The sequence below is a fragment of the Xenopus tropicalis genome, chromosome 3 (genome assembly GCF_000004195.4).
Source record: "Xenopus tropicalis strain Nigerian chromosome 3, UCB_Xtro_10.0, whole genome shotgun sequence".
Classification (NCBI taxonomy): Eukaryota; Metazoa; Chordata; class Amphibia; order Anura; family Pipidae; genus Xenopus; species Xenopus tropicalis.
Genome location: NC_030679.2, coordinates 75,670,671 through 75,691,072, shown reverse-complemented (window position 1 = coordinate 75,691,072; position 20,402 = coordinate 75,670,671). Strand labels below are relative to the sequence as shown.

The 20,402-nt window shown below is 38.6% G+C and overlaps 1 protein-coding gene across 1 annotated transcript in view; it reads right to left on the bottom strand.

The window, feature by feature from the left end:
• muc19 (mucin 19, oligomeric) overlaps window positions 1-20,402 on the bottom strand; it is a 107,861-nt gene that overhangs the window by 9,956 nt on the left and 77,503 nt on the right. Inside the window, exon 26 of the mRNA XM_031898207.1 lies at window positions 4,813-4,938. Within this exon, the coding sequence (XP_031754067.1) occupies window positions 4,813-4,938 (126 nt within the window). The remainder of the gene's footprint in view (window positions 1-4,812; window positions 4,939-20,402) is intronic.

The following is a 20,402-nucleotide window of genomic DNA, read 5'->3' as shown; positions in this document are numbered from 1 at the left end:
ATGTAAAAGTTTACTTCTTAGGTAATAATCTCTAACAAATTTGTTACAACACCTGACACTTTTCGAGTCACTTTGCCTATGATTAAAGACATTTAATCATAGGCAAAGTTTAAATCATACCTGGTGCCTTGTAAACGTATTCCAAGGGTGTTAATTAATTTACAAAAAAGACTTACTTTCTTCCTGATGTTCTTAAGGGGTCATACACATGAGCCCCGTGGTGCGTTCCTGCATTCCCCCACAGGGGAGTGCAGGAAGGAACACATTCCATTCTTTAGTATGTGCATGTACTGACACAGGCACATGTAAGTGCCAAAAACAGGTGGAACACAACATGTCTTTAAGGAACATTTAATCCTTTAATGCTTAAAAAGGATGTTTACATAGCTTATAATTAGTGATGGGCGAAATGTTTCGCCAGGCATGGATTCGCGGCGCATCCAAAAATTGTCGCCGGCGTAAAAAAAGAATTGTCGCGGGCGTCAAAAGAATAGCCGCGCGACGAAATAATAGCCGCGGGCGACAAAATAATAGCCGCGTGCGACGAAACAATAGCCGCGCGACAAAATAATAGCCACGGGCGATGAAACAATAGCCGCGCGACAAAATAATAACCGTGTGCGACGAAACAATAGCCACGCGACAAAATAATAGCCGCGTGCGACGAAACAATAGCCGCGCGACAAAATAATAGCCGCGGGCGACGAAACAATAGCCGCGCAACAAAATAATAGCCGCGGGCGACGAAACAATAGCCGCGCGACAAAATAATAGCTGCGGGTGACGAAACAATAGCCGCGCGACAAAATAAAAGCCGCGGGCGACAAATTTTTTTTGTCGCACGACATTTTCGCCGTTTCGCGAATTTTTCGCCGTTTCGCGGATCTTTTTAAAGATTCGCGAATTTTTCGGCGAAGCCAAACGGAACAGATTCGCTCATCACTACTTATAATTAAGTGTATTAAGACAAAAATTGTGCCAGATGCTGCTGGTTTTATTTTAACAGAATAAAGGATATGTTTTAAGGGAGCCCACCTTGTAGCCCTTCTTGATTTGAGGGACACTGCATCTTGATTTGAGGGACACTGCATATGACTGGGTGTAGCCCAAGTGTGGTAAATATTATTAGAAACTCTCTAAGAGTGATGGGTTAAGGAAGCTGCAGCTTGATCACAAATAGATTTTAGTGAGTTGGTTCAGTATCGTTTTAACGTTAACGTTGCTCGTGGCACAGGTAATATCTTGGAAGTCCTCGCCCTCAACTTCTCGCCTAGCTTTTTAAAATCATTCTTGAGAATGTCCCCCCCTCCTCTAACTTTGTCATTGGTACCTATGTGTACCAAGACCGCGGGGTCTTCCCCAGCCCCTCCCAACAATTTATCCACTCGTTCCACCACATGCCGAACCCTAGCACCAGGCAAGCAACACACAGTTCGGCATGTAGGGTCTTTGTGACAAATTACCCTATCCACCTTTCTTATAATTGAATCCCCTACAACTATAGCCTGCCTTCCCTTCCTAGCACTATTCCCCCCACCCGTATTAGAGATGCCGGCTCCCAGGGTGCTCTGAGAGTCAGCCTGCTTCATACATGCTATCTCAGAGCTGTCTTCACCAGCATCTTCACCTAAAGTGGCAAATCTGTTGGTTTGTACAAGCTGTGAACCAGCCCTCCCATCTTCCGTCCCCTACTGCCCCTCTTAATTGTCACAAATTTGTCTCCCTCAATAACCTCCACTGTCCCTCTTCCACCCCCCACTACACCGGCCCCTGCCAGTGGTTGCTCAGTGAGCCTCCTGTTCTCCCCCATGTTTGCAGTTGCCCTCAGTGTTGCCAGTTCCCACCTTAGATTCTGCACCTCAGATTCCAAGAGGAAAACCCACCTGCATCTCTCACAAGTAAATGCTGCATGGAGCTGCTGCTCCAGGATCACATACATGTGACAAGATCCACACTGAGTAACACCGGCAATCATACTGGAACTCATATTGCCACTGGGTAGATAAGCCTTATAGGCTCTAGATTCTAAGATTTTAAGCTGATGTGTCCTTATTTGGCTTGGACAGTTGGTTTAATATGGAGACTTAAGGATTGGTTCTTGTTATGTTCAGGGATAAAACTGCTAAGACTATTAGTTCTTCCATTTGTTCTTTTATTTCTTAGACCCCTATGTGCTGGTTTGTGTAGGTAGATCCGACACAGACCAACACATAGGGTCCCATGTAGTAAGCCAAAACTTTACACTCTCTTAACAAGATAGCAGACAGGGCTATAGAAGAACCCTGGCTTAACTGTTAACAACAGAAAAACCGTGGCTCAGAGTATAGGTAAGTAATGAATGGTAAATTTATAACACAGGCAGGAATTATGCAGAAATTACCCTTTATTCCACACAGGTAGGACAAAGAATGGGAATCTGAGACGATTCCATTTTTATGCAATGAAATAAACACAAGCAAAGAGTAAGAGGAAAGAAAGCATAGGTAGAAGTTGAAGAAGAGGGTAAGAAGTAGAGCAGTGAACATTGGGATGAGCAATCTATATGTATAGCTTGTAAGAGTTCACATACTGGGCATATACACTAGGATTAAGGCACCACTAGGCATCTACCATTTGGCTGGAATAAAAATATGAATAAAAATTTTAAATGGCCAGATCCCCATTTCTTACCAGGAGCCTATTACATTTGCAGGTTGTTCCTCGTCCTCTGCCCTGCCCAGAAAAAGTCCCGTACACACACATCTAGCCCTTTAAACTATTGCATGGTGAAGAAACATTTTCAGAAGATTAACATTTTCCAGGAGGAACAGTGGTAGTCTGGGCAAATGCTGTAATTTCATTTTTATGGTCCTCACTATTGGGGCTAAATTTAGAGCTACATATGTAAAGAAGAACTAAATCCTAAAGAAGTAGGGCAGAAATGTCCAAAAGGCTACTTGCTACTGTTAAATATTACCTACTGAATATATATAGCAAGAAAAGAAAAAAATGGAAGTGAAATAGCTAGGTACATTGAAAAAATCATTAGCCTCAACTGTGGAGTATGAGAAAAGTATCTAAGAAATAACTGCAGCCATTGATAAACTAAAAATGTGACATGGTGGCAATGAAAGTAAAGAAATTTGAGATGGACACAAGATATTATAAACAGGGCATATGTGCACTGAAAGGCAGCTTGGAGTGCTGGCTTACTGAAACCAACATTCCCCAGATGGGGCATCAGGACAGACCCCAGCCTCAAAGCACCCCCGACAGTGACACAGGCAGTTATAGGAGTGAGGTATGCACTGAACTTTTTTTGGGAAACAAAAGGCATGCTGACCAGGAGACAATGTGAGGAGCAACGTAAGAGAAGACACTATGGGAGGTGGTTAATAGATACATTTACACAAAAGGCTATAGGGAAAAGAACTTGTTGGACACTAGAGATACTGTGTTGAAGGTCCCACAGAATACACTGCTGAGGTGGCATATCGCCTCCACATAGATGATATATGTGTAAAGCTTTATAAGGGTTACTAGTAGATATTGATGTGTTTCATGTTCAGGTATTTAAAGCTGATGCTATTTTTCTGTTTTTCTATTTAAGTTTTAAATTTAACCTCCAATCAGACAGTTGCTAGAATGACAGGTTTGAAAAGCAAAAGAAAATTTTAGGAACAGAAAGCATAAATCTATTTTACAATTAACCCACCCTAGTTATTGAGCAGATAACCTGCAGCTATGTAAAGATTTACAAAAATAACATAAGATAACAAAAATAGGATTTATAAAAATGAATATATTCAAGGCGAAAACTACCATTAAAATACTTTTGTTAAGTTTAAATTGGACCTATTTTGAGTAACTTGTCCCCTATTTTTAATGGTTTTCTGCAAATGAAAATGCTAGGTGGCAACCAAACAACTGAGTAACTGTCACACTTTAACTATTTTTAATTCTTTTTATTTTAATGTTCTCTGCCTTTAATCTTCTATACAGAGTTTGTATCTGCTGCCTGATACCTGATAGCTGTTACAATTTCAAGTCTGACAGCCGCACAAAAAAAATCTAAAACCACAAAACTTAATTAAAACCCAAACAGGTATGAGACCGGTTATACAGAATGCTCAGGACCTGGGGTTTTCTGGATAAGTGATCCTTCTGTAATTTGGATCAATAAGTCTAATAGCAAAAGTAAATAAATAAACATAAACAGGATTGTTTTGCTTCTCGTAAGGATTAATGATATCTTAGTTGGTACAAGCTACTGTTTTATTATTACAGAGATAAACAATTTTTTTTAATTTAAATACACCATTTGAGGCTTTCTAAATAATGAGTGTCCACATAATGGATCTCATACACTGATATTACTAGTAATCATACTAAAATTTAATTTTAAGGTAGAATACTGTTTTAAATCATTTCACAAATGCTTAGATCACCATGGCCATTAAGCAGTAACTTGACAAGTTCATTTTATGTGAACTTCCCTATTAAATAACCTTACAAAACATGACAACCAAGGTTAGAAAAATTGAGTCATCATGAAAAAAAGAAAAAGGAAAAACTAACACAAAGATGAAAGTAATACATAAATACATAAAGTAATACATAAATATTAACCACATATGTATTGTACACTTACATATTTTTTGTCATATAAATTAGCTGTTCAGAGAACTGTATTTTCTTTATGTACAGTATTGTATTGTATACAAATCTTCTTATAAAAAGGAAAAATGGAAATCTTCTAATAAAAAGACAACATTTTAATTTTTTTTCTTTTTTTAACTTGTTCTTTGTTCTGCTGCAATAATAAAATGTTACCTTCTAAATATGTTGACAAGTTGGAGCCCATTGCTTGATTATGGCACGTCTTTACCGGTTTTGATCCACAGGGTTTATAATGCCATGTGCATTCACCATGTTGATTGAAATATTCGCAGTAGACAGCTGCAACAAAATAGTTAGATAAACCAAAGAAGCAATTTATAAAAGGAAATGAATATGTATTAAAAGACATCAACATGGTTAGAGTGCATTTCTTTTTCCAAAATTGTAGCTTTTTGCCTATGCCACAAAATATGGCACCGACTTTTAATCACAGGCTATGCTATGGCACAAGATTTTCATCCCACTCCAATACAAAAAAGAATTAACTAATGAAACCCAGGACTTAGCAGGTGCCAACTGACAGGTACTAAGCACTGAACTCAGTTGTTCCTATAACAAGGCACTTTGCACACAATAGCTGAAACTAAATTTACTTACCAGGCACAGTGTGCAAAGCAAATGTTTGGATGACAATTGCTTCACATAAAAATGAAAACATTTGTATGTGTATGTTTCTGTGAATCAGATACAAGTCATAGTCTAAATTATTAGGGGGGAAATGCAGTATTTCTGGCGTGCAATATTTAATTACGATTACCACGTGTTTATTCATGCAGCCCACTGTGGGTAGCCTGTAATTACTGCCATTATCAAAGGAATACATAGTTTTCCTTCATAGACTAATAAAATTCTCCTCCAAATGCCTCTAAAGAGCAAAAAAAAAAAAACTACAAATGTAAAATCATGTAGCAGTGAGCAGGTTTAGAATAGCAAAAAATGTACAGCATTTTCACAGTATTTTTAGCACCGACTATGGATACTGTTATTTTTATGCCCAGTTTTACCTTAAAGCCTAATATAAAATGAGGTGCTTTTTTGACTACAATATTCAATCAGCTGAAAAGTGTCTGAAACAGGGCCGGAACTAGGGGTAGGCAGAAGAGGCATATGCCTAGGGTGCAAAGATTGCGGGGTGCCAGGCAGGAACCTCTCTTGCCTACCCCTAGTCCATGCTGCCTTGTCATTGCCCCTGCCGCTTGTCATTACGTGGTGGGTGCAAGGTCGAGGTGGCTGAATGGGTTGCCTAGGGCGCCTGGTCAGCTTGGCCCACCTCTGGTCTGAAATTATCCCCTGCTGCCTTCTTTGCTTTCTGAAAACACCCCATATACTAACAACCTGTACAACTGCAGCAATACACTCTAAAGTGTTTCTAATGATGTGCTTTCAGACTGGAGACACAGGAGACATTCTTGATGTAAGAGATCTGTATTAGTTAGCCCAGCACACTCCAAGATGGCTGCAGAAACTCCTGCACTCAGGTTCCCATTCATTCCCGTTTGACAGAGGATCAGCCCTGTTTCAGAATCTTGGTCCCTATGGAAAACTGCCCCATGAAACATCCCCATCTTTAAAGTCCCCGCTATTTAAATTTTCCTGCCCAACACTGACAATCTGTGTTTTGAATGGGCAGTGGGATTAAAGAGTCTGCAAGAGATTGAACTCAACAATCCCAATGCTCTGCTATTGAGAAGTGCACACATAGAAACTGAGGTAGAGAAGAGGTGAGTAGACAATGCCTCTCTAATTCTTTGCGTTCCTGTTTGCCCATTGCCCTGTTTCATAATGCTGCTGTAAAGGTCTGTAGTAGATCTGGAACACATGGAAGCAACGGTCAAGCTGCAAGTTAATAGAGATTTCTGATGTGCGATGTTGGGATCAGGGTGCTTCACAAGTCAGATAAATCATTGTAGCAGTAACACACACACCGGAAATTTTAACTCACTCGCAACTTTTTTTCCATGTGTTCTGGTTCAGTACAGCTTTACAGCAGCATTGCGGGGCCTGGGCAGCTTAACTCAGTGTGTGTGTGTGGGGGGGGAGAAGGTGCAGCTGCAAAATACACAGATGTGGCAGAATGGAATATAAACAGAATATAGGTCTGGAAGAGAATAGGGACATAGGAAAAATATGCTAGAAAAGGAAAATAGTGAAAAGTAAGAAATCAGGACAAATGGAAAGAAGGGACAGAAAAAAAAATCATAAAGAAAATCATAAAGGAGCAAAAGGAGCAATATAAAAATCTTATAACAAGAGAAAATTATTAAGCCAAAAAGGAACAGAGGTAAAACAGAGAAGGGTTGCACAGAAAGGAAGAGAAAATTAAGGCAGACAACACAAGAAAGTGCAGGAGATGAGCTGAGAGAGGTAAGGTCAGAATCACAGGAAGAGGAGACAGGTAAATATGGAAGAAAAAATGCAACTGGATAGTTAGCATAAGACAAAAGAATAAAAGAAGCCTGGAACAAGAGAAGAATATGTGAGTAAAGTGTTGTGCATTTTGCTTACATCTGTAATATTTTTGTGGTGGGCAATTTGCACCTGCAAATATCCTGCACTGTGTTTGGTGGTATTATACACAGAGCTCTGTATTTATCCTACTTTATTTTCTGGCAGAATAATACATAATGCTTTCATGCCTTTTATTCTACCAGATGTTCAGGGTGCATTATTAATTAAATTGGTAATGTATCAAACCTACTGTATATGCAATCTAACCCTAATGTTCCACTGCCTCTGACTGTATATACAGTAATGTACCTGGGGTACATATATATGTATATAATGTGTTTGGTGTACCAGTACCCACTACCTCTAACTTCAAGTGTCACTGCCTCTCCCTGTGCAGAATGTCTTTATTAGAGATGTAGCGAACCTCACAGAAAAAGTTCGCGAACCCGTTTGCGAACTTCTGCCAAAAAGTGCGATCTTTTGCGAACTTTGCGAACCCCATAGACTTCAATGGGAAGGCGAACTTTAAAAATTAGAAAAGCCATTTCTGGCCAGAAAACTGATTTTAAAGTTGTTTAAAGGGTGCCACGACCTGGACAGTGACATTCCGAAGGGGGATCAAGGGCAAAAATTTCTCTGAAAAATACGTTGTTGACATAGCGTTGCGTTTTGTGCTGTAAAGGGCAGAAATCACACAACATTTCTAAACTTGTGTAATAAACTGCTTTAAAACGTCCGGCGTCTACATGCCAATCAAGTCGTGTAAAGGTTACAGCCGGTTCACACGCAAAGACAAAACGCCGCAGTAGTGGATACGGAATATATTATTGCTGGTGGAAAAACATCGCTCAGGTATGAATAACAGCAAACAGCACTGGACACGTTAAAGAACAGTAACTTAAATTTAAAAAAAAAAAATGAATAATAAAAAAAAAAGTGATCTCTGGTTGGTGCTGGTGATGAACTACTAGGAGCAGCACACCAGTCCCCCACAGCTAGACTAATAGCACTCGGCTCTATAAATTACAGTAGCAAAGTAAAAAAACACAAATAAAAAAAAAAAATGATGTGAATGTGTGGTTGGTGCTTAGTGCACTACTATGAGCAGCACACCTGTCTCCAACACACACAGACGGAGCTGCAGTACACAATGAAAAGAAGAGTAACAGTAATCAGAAAATAAAAGCAGTCCTTACAAGGACTATTGGGTTACAGCAGATGAGATCAGCAGGACAGCTGTCCACAACAGCTACATACAGAGCAGTAGAAAGTAGATTACTAGTCAGCAAAACTACCTAAACTGTCCCTCAAACCCCTGCACAGCTCTCTCCCTATGTGCTAATACAGAGCAGTAGAAAGTAGATCACTAGTCAGACTCAGCAAAGCTACCTAAACTGTCCCTCAAACCCCTGCACAGCTCTCTCCCTATGCTAACTCATCAAGCACACAAAGGCAGAATGTAAAATGGTTGCTCGGCTTCGGTTTATATATGGAAGGGAGTGGTCCGGGGGTGGTCCAGGAGGGAGAGCTGCCTGATTGGCTGCCATGTATCTGCTGGCTCTGGGGTGAGAGGTCAAAATTTGGCTCCAGCTAAGGCGAACCCAAAGTTGCGAACTTCTCTAAAAGTTCGCGAACTTGCGAACTTGCGAACACCCGATTTTCGTGCGAATTAGTTCTCCGGCGAACAGTTCGCTACATCTCTAGTCTTTATTGTCCCTGAATCCAGTGTCCTTGACCATAGGCGGAGGGTGACTTTTTTGTTTGGGGAGGCTAAAGATGGGCCATACATAGACTGACCTAAAGCTAATGTGAGACTTAGTGGATTCGCTGCTGGAGTAAAAAATTAACTACCTCTTGCCATTCCCACTGACTTCCAAGGATTCTGTACAAAAAGGCTTAGGATGTAAAAGTATTCATATGTGCACTTCTGTGACGGGATCTGCAAACATTTCAATTCACTTTTATTTTTAATGGTTTTTCAGTTATTTAGCTTTTTGTTCAGCAGCTCTCCATTTGGTAAATTTAGCAGCTATCTGGTTGCTAGGGTCTTATTTACCCTAGCAACCAGGTAGTGGTTTAAACAAGAGATGGGAATATGAATAGTTAAGGGGCCTACTTGGAAAAATAAGTAATAAAAAATGATGATGATAATAATAAAATTGTAGCCTCACAGAGCAATAATTTTTTGGCCCCCATTTGAAATCTGGGAGAGGCAGAAGAGAAAGGCAAATTATTCAAGAACTATAAAAAAAATTAATTAGGAAGACCAATGGCAAAGTTGCTAGGAATAGGCTATTTTATAACATACTAAAAGTTAACTTAAAAGTGAACAACCCTTTTAGATGTGTTCACGTTAGTTTTATAGCAAGAAAGGCAGTGGGTACTGACACCCCAGGCATATTATATACAGTGAGACACAGTCTGTATTTACAAAACCAGCACATTATATACAGTGAGACGCAGTCTGTATTTACAAACCCAGCACATTATATACAGTGAGACGCAGTCTGTATTTACAAAACCAGCACATTATATACAGTGAGACGCAGTCTGTATTTACAAAACCAGCACATTATATACAGTGAGACGCAGTCTGTATTTACAAAACCAGCACATTATATACAGTGATACGCAGTCTGTATTTACAAAACCAGCACATTATATACAGTGAGAAGCAGTGAGTACTGATGGCAGATATTCAGGCCCTGGCACTATAACACTGGCACTGATACATAACATTGGCCCCACTGTAACTACGTAGAAATGAACAAAACAATGACAAATATAAAAAATAAAAACAGTAAGTGCAAAAAACGACAAATATATAAAAGCACAATGAACTTTTTCAGGGGGAAAGAGTTAACTTACCCGCCATCTGTTAGGGTAGGGGATAGATTATATATTATTATAGATGTCAGGTCAGGCAAAAAACATTTTAATGTCAGCTAGTGATTCAGCCTTTAGAACTGTATAGTACCTGTGGGAGTGAGATAAAAACTGCAGCAAAAGTTGAGAGTTGGTTCTCAGGTAAAGTTTACAGCCTGCAGATTCTTCTTTTCAGTCTTCATTTCTGCACTGCCTTCAGTTTGTAATATCTCCCGAGCCCTGACTGCATCTGTACTTTGATTGGTCAATTTTACTGTCTGTCAAAAAAGCTGTGCTCTGATTGGAGAATCCACAAGAAGAAAGATCCCACCAGAGCACAGCAGAACCGGAGCTTGCAGGAACAGAAGATTTCCAGGACAATGCAGAAATGGAGTGAGATTTTTTTTTTTTTAATGTGCCAAGAAGGTTTGGGGAGGCTTAGCCTCCCCCTACCCTTATTGAAAATCCACCTATGCCCTTGACTGAATAATGTTCCAGATGCTATTTCTTACTTCATGTTGTGGGGATGCTATCCCATTGTTCTCACTGTATAATATAATTATAACCTACCTCAGCTGCTTCCAGAGCTCAACCTGAGCCCCCCAATCTGGTGTTGGACTACAACTCCCAACATACTTTGAAAGTCAGGATTGAGCCTTTGCTTTTGCTGAGGTCGTATTTGTAAAACAGGGAGTGGTTTACTAGGCATAGGAACAAAAACGGCAAGGTTTATTATTTCTGTTTTTGAAAGTGTCCCCAGGTTTTGCTCTGAAAATTTGGTAACCTTATCCAACACCAACAAGCTTTACTTTACTTGTATAAAGTAGTAGAGTGCACCACATTATATTACATAAACACCCTATAGCGCTTATTTATGACTGCAATTTTGTGCAAAGTAACATTCCAGACACAATTTACCACATTTTTTACCCATAATACATTTTTTTCACAAATCCAGTATTGTGTGCAGTGCAAGACTATTTGAGCAGAAGTACCTTGGCAGCAATACATGCAATGTTCACATTTATTTGTACATGACCACTGGTCATTTCCTTGTCCCCTGCCTCCCCCCCAGCATCGCCCCCTCCCCGGATCTACTGAAGAGGCAGCTCCTCCAGTTCCTGGGTCCCTCCTGAGGATTTCCAGCCTGCTTGTCCCCAGGTTAGTTTCACATACACACACACTTATTACACTAATACACACTTACAGTTATACTTACACACACACATTTTGGGGGGGTCTCTGTCCCGTTTTGCTGCATAAATTTTTTTTCAAAAAGGCAAAAATATTGCACGTCTCATGCGTCAATAAAAATTGTAACTCAATCAACAATTTTTTTTGACGCAGGCGACAATTCTTTGTGGCATGTTGAATTTTTCTGTGGTGAGTTTTGTCACCCGTTACGTGAAAAAATCCTCCAATGGCAAAACGCAGAAATTCACTGTGAATCCATGCCTGCCAAAAACATTTACCCATCACAACTCACAATTACTTGCACAAATATACACACTCACAAAACATGCATTTTGCCAAGTGTATACACACATTTGCATAATTTTGTGGATTTTTTTTTATTGCATTTTCTTTTTGCCTGAAAAAAAAATGTTTTTTTGCCATTGCGGATATCGTATTTGCTAACTGCACAATACCTTTTGTATGTAATTTTGGTCCTTATATTACATTTCCACATGTATTTCAAAAGACACACAGATCTTGGCACACCTGCCTTAGAACAAATTAAAAACAACTTTTATTTACTAATTATTTAAAACCAATAAAGTTATAAAGCAAAGAAGGAAGGTTAAAATGTATACAAGCCTTATTTCCTTCTGATAATCTCTACTGGGCTGAGTTGGTACTTGCAAATGGCAAGTAATGTTACAATTTTGTTGCCAGCTGTCTCCCTAGTTAGACACTGTTCTGATATAGTGTAACTACTTTCTTTCAACTGGGTGTAACGCTTCTATCTTCGTCACTAATAAAGAATCTATTTGTTATATGTGTTTTGGAGTCTTATTTCATAAACTCCTTTTATTATTGAATTGGGTTCACAGTACGGAAAAAAGAGCAAGGGAAGCGAAATTAGGTAAGTACAGTACCGCCGCTCCCTAAACGCAGAGTATGCAGTCTGCGTAGGGCACCAACAGACCAAGTCATCGTCGGCGGCTGCGGCTCCTTCTCTCTTATGCGGCAGCGACAGGCCCTTTTATAAGGTTATGCCAGTGCGTATGACGTTACACGTCATCGACGAGGCGCAACCTTATAGTAGTGCCTGTTGCCGCGGCATAAGAGAGAAGGAGCCGCCGGCCCGCCGACGATGACTTGGTCTGTTGGGGGTACTTTTTATGGGGGAAATTGGGGGCACTGGGTGTGGGGGCTACTGTCTATGGGGGGTACTGTGTATGAGGCAATTGGGGCACTGTGTGTGGGGGCTACTGTTTATGGGAGGTACTGTCTATGGGGCAATTGGGGGCACTGTTTATGGGGGAAATTGGGGCACTGTGTATGGGGCACTTTCTATTGGGGGCACTGTTTATGGGGGCAATTGGGGCACTGTGTATGGAGGCACTTTCTAATGGGGGCACTGTGTGTGGGGGCTACTGTCTATGGGGGGTACTGCGTATGAGGCAATTGGGGGCATTGTGTGTGGGGGCTACTGTCTATGGGGGGTACTGTCTATGGGGCAATTGGGGGCACTGTTTATGGCTGCAATTGGGGCACTGTGTGTGGGGGCTACTGTCTATGGGGGATACTGTGTATGAGACAATTGGGGGCACTGTGTGTGGGGGCTACTGTCTATGGGGGTACTGTGTATGGGGCAATTGGGGGCACTGTTTATGGGGGCAATTAGGGCACTGTGTAAGGGGGCACTTTCTATTGGGGGCACATGGGGGCACTGTTTATGGGGGCACTGTGTATTATTATAAATGTTTTATTTATAGTGTAATTTTAGTTTGTATTTTTTGCTGTAGAGCTACAATTGTAATTTATAAATTATACAATTTATTTATGTATTTACTTTTATTTGAATAAAGTTCTATTTTGGCCCCTATAGTAGGTGTAAATTTCTGCTTAGGTCACCCATTTGGCCAGCAGCAGCCCTGGTTAAGTATATTAAACGCCTGGGTTCTGGTTAACTGTTAGTCCCCTTATGATTGATTCATTATCTACCTTCCAGGCATATCAACAAGATGTCATTCAGAATTGGTAAGTATTCGTTTATTTTTCATTTTTATTTTACAGGTTGGAATGAAATCGCCTACTTTATTTTTATACTTGGCAAAGTCACAAAAGTTACAGTTTTCAATGGACAGAATAAAATGTTTTATTTACACATATCTAAGTACAGTGTGGGTAAGTTCACAATCTCTTATTTTTGGGTACTTTATACGGCCTTCAGATAGTATAGCCACAAAAGGGCACAGTTAGTAACTATCGCATATATAGGCAATCCAGAACTCAAATGCTTTATATATTGGCTTGGATTAGAATCACAAAAATATGGGCAGCGGAAACAAACACTTTTCCACAAATAATAACAAGGTACGCAGTAAATCACCTTTATGCATAATGTATTATCTTTCTGATCCTGGTCACGTATATAGCTTCGTTTAACCCTGTAGCAGCTGACTGCTGCACAGTTAAAAGGGGATTTGAGGAGAGGGATTACACATTCATATTAATTACCGCTATGAATTTCAACCCGATGGGTACATCTTAGTCAAGGTGCTAATAATCTTACCACTTCCCCACACCTAATCAGCTCAGCGCCCCAAGTTCAGCAATTGTGTTAGCTAATAATATAATACCCGCTCCCGTTGCTTTCAGATGTCTCTGTGCACGGTATTAATACTTTGTATGTTCTTTCAAACGTCCCACCAACTAAGTGAGCAACTGCTCAACCCCCCCAAATTCAAGAAGGATATTAAATAATGATGTCAGTTTATGAATTCTCCCAAATCCCAAGACCATCAATTGGCAGCACTTAGTGCCTTCCACAAAACATCAAACGCCATAGGAAACCACAGGATATCCCGGCAACATTCAAATATTCCGCGGTGCGTACTATTTCAACCCCCAGACGCTGTGCCTACATACCATATGGGAGAACTTTTACCTCAGCACAGACTCAAGTTTTAAAGCGCAATTGTTACCCACTTTGTATCTGTTCATACAACACCTCTCAGAGGCTGTGATCGGTGATTCTTCCCCCTATAACCTAAAACCCTCAAAGTTACTCTTCACTTAGTACACTCATTTACTCGTCAGCTGGTTCCGCCCCCTTGAATCTGAATTATAACTTTCTGAACGTCTATTATATTATGTTTATGTATTTGTTGACACTGAAAGTGCTCCTCTATTTTACATTCATTGGTTTCTCAATCGTTTTTTATTTAACTTCTTTTATACTTATTAATTTGAAAAAAAGAGAGAGAGAAAAGAGAGACAACCATAATTCTGATCAAACTTGATTATGTAGTGAACCAATAATAACATTTAAGAAGGACAGGCTGGGAATCTTATAAAATTAATTACTGAATATGTGTGGAAAATATAGTAACATGCTCAGTTATGGTGAGATGATATGCTTGATCCTGTTCCTCCTAGCCACAATAGAGGGCAATAAGTAAATTAATTGATAAATAAATTCATACAAAATCATGTGTGCATTCTATTGAATAAAAATAATATAAAGTATACTGGAGAGCTATGTATATCATGAAATAAATTAGCGCATAAAAGAGATGCTCGAATTTGGTGCTTATTAGTGCTGCATAATATATTATCGTGCGGGAAAGTGATATGATATAATGCTGTGAGGTTGATCGAAGCTTCTATAACAAAAATAATTTTTTTGGGAGTGCCTTCAGCCTGTAGTGTTTAAAAAACAATTATTTCATTGTCGTAAAAATGTTCCATAATCAATATTTTTGTTCAATCCTTCAGGCGATAGCATTTGAGAAAATATGTGACAACATTACCTTCTTATGTAAAGGATACTATGGAAGTTCTGGTGAAACTAGAAGGAATCCAAGTAATAGAAAACATGTGGCTGGTAACCCTTGATGTAGAATCACTATATATCTCAATAAGACATCAGCAAGGGTTAAAAGCTGTACAATATTTTCTACAAAATGATTACACCTTAGACCAAGACTTGGGGCATTTCTTAGATTATTTTACACCATAATTATTTTGTCTTTGACAATGCTTTCTATTTACAAGTACATGGAACCGCAATGGGTACTGCCTGTGCTCCCACATATGTCAACATCTTTCTGGGCAAGTGGGAAAAGGACAATGTTTTCTGTGATGATTTAACGTTAATTACACCCCCCTTTGGATCAGATATATCAATGATATTCTTTTCTTGTGGGAAGGACCACAAAACCTGCTCGATGATTTTTGTCATATCCTGAATAAGAACAATTTGAATATAAAATTAACTAAAACTTCATCTCAGAAGTTAGTTACTTTTTTGGATCTCACTATAGGTAAAAATGAAAATCATAATATAATGACTGACTTATTCAGAAAAGAAACAGTAACAAACACTGTATTACATTATAAAAGCTATCACAGAAATACAGTCAAAAAATCGCTACCAATTGGTGAATTTTTACAAATAAGACGTAATTGCATGTCATATGATACTTTCCAAGAAAGAGCAAAACAACTGAAAGAAAGATTAAGAGCAAGAGGATATCCCAATAAACTGTTAACTTGCTTCCATTGTTTTGCATGAAGTTCTCCCAATCTAAAATTGCCAGAAGGGGCTGACAAAGGGCTCACCTTTTGAGTCAAAATCATAGCTGGAGTAAGGACCATAGGAGCATCCGGGCCTGAAGATTCCGGTACTAACGGTCTCGCATTTATGATAGCCATAACCTCTGCCATAAAGGTACTCAAAGTCTCATGAGTCAGATGGGCAGGTTTAGCTTGGAGTAATACTGCTTCTAAAAATGCCGAGTTATACCTATTAGTCTCTCCCAAACACCACCCATGTGAGATGAGTGGGGAGGATTAGAGATCCATGTACATCCTCTGTCTTGAAAATAACTTTGTAGCTCTGCATCATTCATACTAATATTCAGTTCTTTACAAGCTCCCACAAAGTTTGTACCTCTGTCAGAGCGGAGTAACTTTGATGGGCCACGAATTGAAAAGAATCTTCTTAAAGCATTGATGAAGCTAGATGTTGACATAGACTCAATCAGTTCTATATGAACAGCTCTTGTAGACAGACAGGTAAAAAGAACTGCCCAACGCTTGCTGTCAGCACTGCCTCCTCAAAAAAGTCTGACCTGGCAAGTGACCTGTTACTCTGCTTGTCGAGGACCACATACATTTCCACTGCTCTCTCTCTTTTGCCTGTAGGGTACACAGTTGCTAGGCAAATTTTTGAACATGACTGTAGACTCTTGCCTGGGCCACAGACTTCTGTGGTAAACATCACCGGTAATGTTTTACTCCGCTTTTTACATAGCATGATAAATATACCCCTCAATATCCTTGTTGAATTTGGGGGCATTGAGCAGTTGCTCGCTTAGCTGGTGGGATGTTTGAAAGAACATACAAAGTATTGATACCGTGCACAGAGACATCTGGAAGCAAAGGGAGCGGGTATTATATTATTAGCTAACACAATTGCTGAACTTGGGGCGCTGAGCTGATTAGGTGTGGGGAAGTGGTAAGATTATTAGCACCTTGACTAAGATGCACCTGTTGTCCCCTTTTAACTGTTTGTGCAGCAGTCAGCTGCTTCAGGGTTAAACAAAGCTATATCTGTGACAAGGATCAGATTGCATGGATGCAAAGGTGATTTACTGCGTACCTTGTTATTATTTGTGAAAAAGTGTTTGTTTCCGCTGCCCATATTTTGGTGATTCTCCTCTAAGCCAATATATAAAGCATTTGAAGGAGTTCTGGAGGCTGTATACTTACCCACACTGTACTTAGATATGTGTAAATAAAACATTTTATTCTATCCATTGAAAACTGTAACTTTTGTGACTTTTCCAAATGTACAAATAAAGTAGGTGATTTCATTCCAACCTGTAAAATAAAAATGAAAAATAAACGAATACTTAACAATCCTGAATGACATCACCATTAGCGTATGCAATCTAGCTGATACGCCTGGAAGGTAGATAATGAATCAGTCATAAGGGTACTAATGGTTAACCAGAACCCAAGCATTTAATATACTTACCTAATTTCGCTTCCCTTGCTCCTTTTTCCATACTATGAACCAATTCAATAATAAAGGGAGTTGATTAAATAAGACTCCAACACACATTTAACAAACAGATTCTTCATTAGTAACAGTCTCAACGAAGAATAGAAGCGTTACACCGAATTGAAAGAACGTAGTTACACTGTATCAGAACACTCTCATGTCTAGTCTAGTATTAATGTTTGTATATATAGTTATGTATGTGTTGGTATAGATTGGTAAGTATAGGTTGTGTGTGCTGAGTTTACTTGGAAGGGTTGAATTTGATGGTCTTCAACCCTATGTAACTATGTCTAACTTGGAAGACAGCTAGCAACAAAATTGTAACACTACTTGCGATTTGCAAGTAACAACTCAGCTCAATAGAGATTATCAGAAGGTAATAAGGCTTGTATACATTTTAACCTTCCTTCTTTTTCTTTGCTTTATAGTTTTAGTCTTATTGGTTTTACAGAATTAGTAAATAAAAGTTGTTTTTAATTTGTTCTAAGGCAGGTGTGCCAAGATCTGTGTGTCTTTTGAAATACATGTGCATCTATAAATTACACAGTATGCACCCTGTAAGAGACTTTAGTGCAAAGTTATTTTCTATCATTATTATATTAAATTTCCAGTGATTTTGGTGCATTTTTGTCATTTTATTGTATTTTTAGCCATTTTATTGCATGGTGTTGTTCACTTGATTTTGTCCGCAAAACTAATTTGGCCAAGCCAAAATACTCAAACTGTGATTCTGACTGTAGCTTTTACTAGGCTAAAAAAACGCCATTGATTTTAGAGTTTTTTTATTTTAGGGGTTTTATTGCATTTCGTATTGTGATGATTTTCAGAAATTTCATAAAATCCATTATGTTTAGTATAGCTTTGTAGTTTGGTAATTTGCAGTAGAAATATGTATTTACCCATTTTTGTTTCATCAGAATGTGTACTTTTGGAAAATATATAGTTTTCTAGGGTCTCTGTACTTTTAGGTGTCTTATGGCACATAATAAACATACCGGCTGCTTATTTGCAGCATCCAGAGCATCAGATATGGAAATTCATATGCTCTATTTTAATTTGGATGCCTCTATATGCCACATAGTTTGGTAAATCTATGCATATAACTGTTCAGTAGGCCCATGGTGTTCATATTTAGAATGATTTATGTTACTACATTATGAAATGCGGGATATGGAATAGGGTAAAATGCAAGCTTTGGGACAATTTTCAGAAATTACATAAAAATTGCCACATTTAGCTTAGCTTTGCTGTTTGGTGCTTTGCCAAAAAATACACCACCTATTTTATATTCCATGAAATATGTATGCACTAACTACCTTTTGGGGTCTAAAAGCCAGACACATTGGTGATCCTATGTACAATGGGCATCAAACTGTTCAGTGAACCCTTGGCTTTCATATTTAGGATATTTTTCCTTAGTACCCAATGTTATGTGGGAGATAAGGTTCTTGAAAGTGGAAGGTTTTATGTGATTTTCAGGTATTTCATCAAAATCGCCAAATTTTGGAAAGCATTGTGACTATTTTGCCCATTTTGAATTCACCAGAAAGTGTACTTTCTAAAAACATTTGGTTTTTGGGGGCATAAACATATTTTTTGTGTTTTTACCCAACACAAATGCAGTAAATGTGTTGAATTTTCAGTAGCTAAAGAGATCTCTGGGTCAATTTGTATGCACTAACTTCCTTTTGGGGACTTTAGTAATCCTATGCACAATGGGCATCAAACTATTCAGTGGATACTTAGCTTTCATATTTAGGATGTTTTTTCTTGATACCTAATCCTATGTGGGAGATAAGGTGCTTGAAAAGTGGAAGGTTTGATGCAATTTTCAGGTATTTATCAAAACCGACAATTTTGGGAAAGCATTGAGACTATGTACTTTGGAGTAGAAATACATGGGTGCCCATTTTGAATTCACCAGAATGCGTACTTTCCAAAAACATATCTGGTTTTGGGGGGTAAACCTAATGTTCCAGGAGTTTTGGTTTTGGAATCTAAAGTATGCTGTATTTCGCTGTAATGCTTGGAAAATTTGATAATTTACTGCTTGGAATTTTTGATCTATAGAAGTCAAAAATCTCAATAAAACTATACATATCAGGTATTGGAATTTTCGGCAGACATGACGCTTTCCGAATCAGTTGAATTTGTGTCCATAAACTAAAATATGTTTTTGGTATAAATCCCTATATCATGAAAAATATCTTTTTTTATTTAGAGCCCTAAATCTTGTTCCAGAAGTGGAAATACACAAAAACTCAGCCAGATTTTTAAATTTCAGGTTTTCCTGAAAAAAAAGATATATAGTTTTCCTACTTAAAATGAGAGAGCACAGAATGTTTACAAACATTTTCTGCAAGCACTTGAAGGGTTAATGTATTTGAAGAGAGCAAAAACTTGAGAAAAAATACCCATTGACTTTAATGCATTTGGATAGAGAAAAAAAGTTGCACAAAATAAGTCACGCATTTGCTGCAAAAAAAAACCAAAAACCAAAATCCATTGACTTGAACTTAAAGAGATACTGACACCAGAAATAAAACATTTTTTACATCTGTCATAACATTGTCTTTGCGTGCTATTTATAATTTTGCCATAAAGGTATTTGTCCAAGCTTTTACATTCCCTATCTGATCCCCCATGTTCCTCTATAAGGGGGCTGCCATATTTGTCCAGCAGGAGGCCGTTAGCATTAGAAGCTATAACTGACAGGCTGAGAAGGGACAGTCAGGCTGGCAAAACAGTCTGGTTTTGGGATTTCAAGTAACAATTACTTTACAAAAGCAAACCTAGCAGCAAAAAATTATCAACACAAGCTATAGGCAACTTTTTATGTAGATTCATATTTTAAAAAGTTGTTTTTTCGTGTCAGTATCACTTTAAGAAACAATGGCCATTTACTATTTTACTGAAGAAAAAAACAATTCCCCCCCCCCGCCCAAAAAAAAGTTACGCGGTAGCCACTAAAAGGAACTCTTATTTACATCAATGCATTATGCTAATTTTTCAGCTTTTTGTGACAGAGTCGCTCACTGCTACATATTATCTTTACCAGCTTGTATTGAGTTGTTAAAATAAATTAAATGGTAAAAGATCTTAACAATTTGTGTGTATTTTATTGGGTCTCTACATGCTACATAATTTGATAATCTTGTGAATACTGGGCATCAAAAGTTTGATCTTGGTA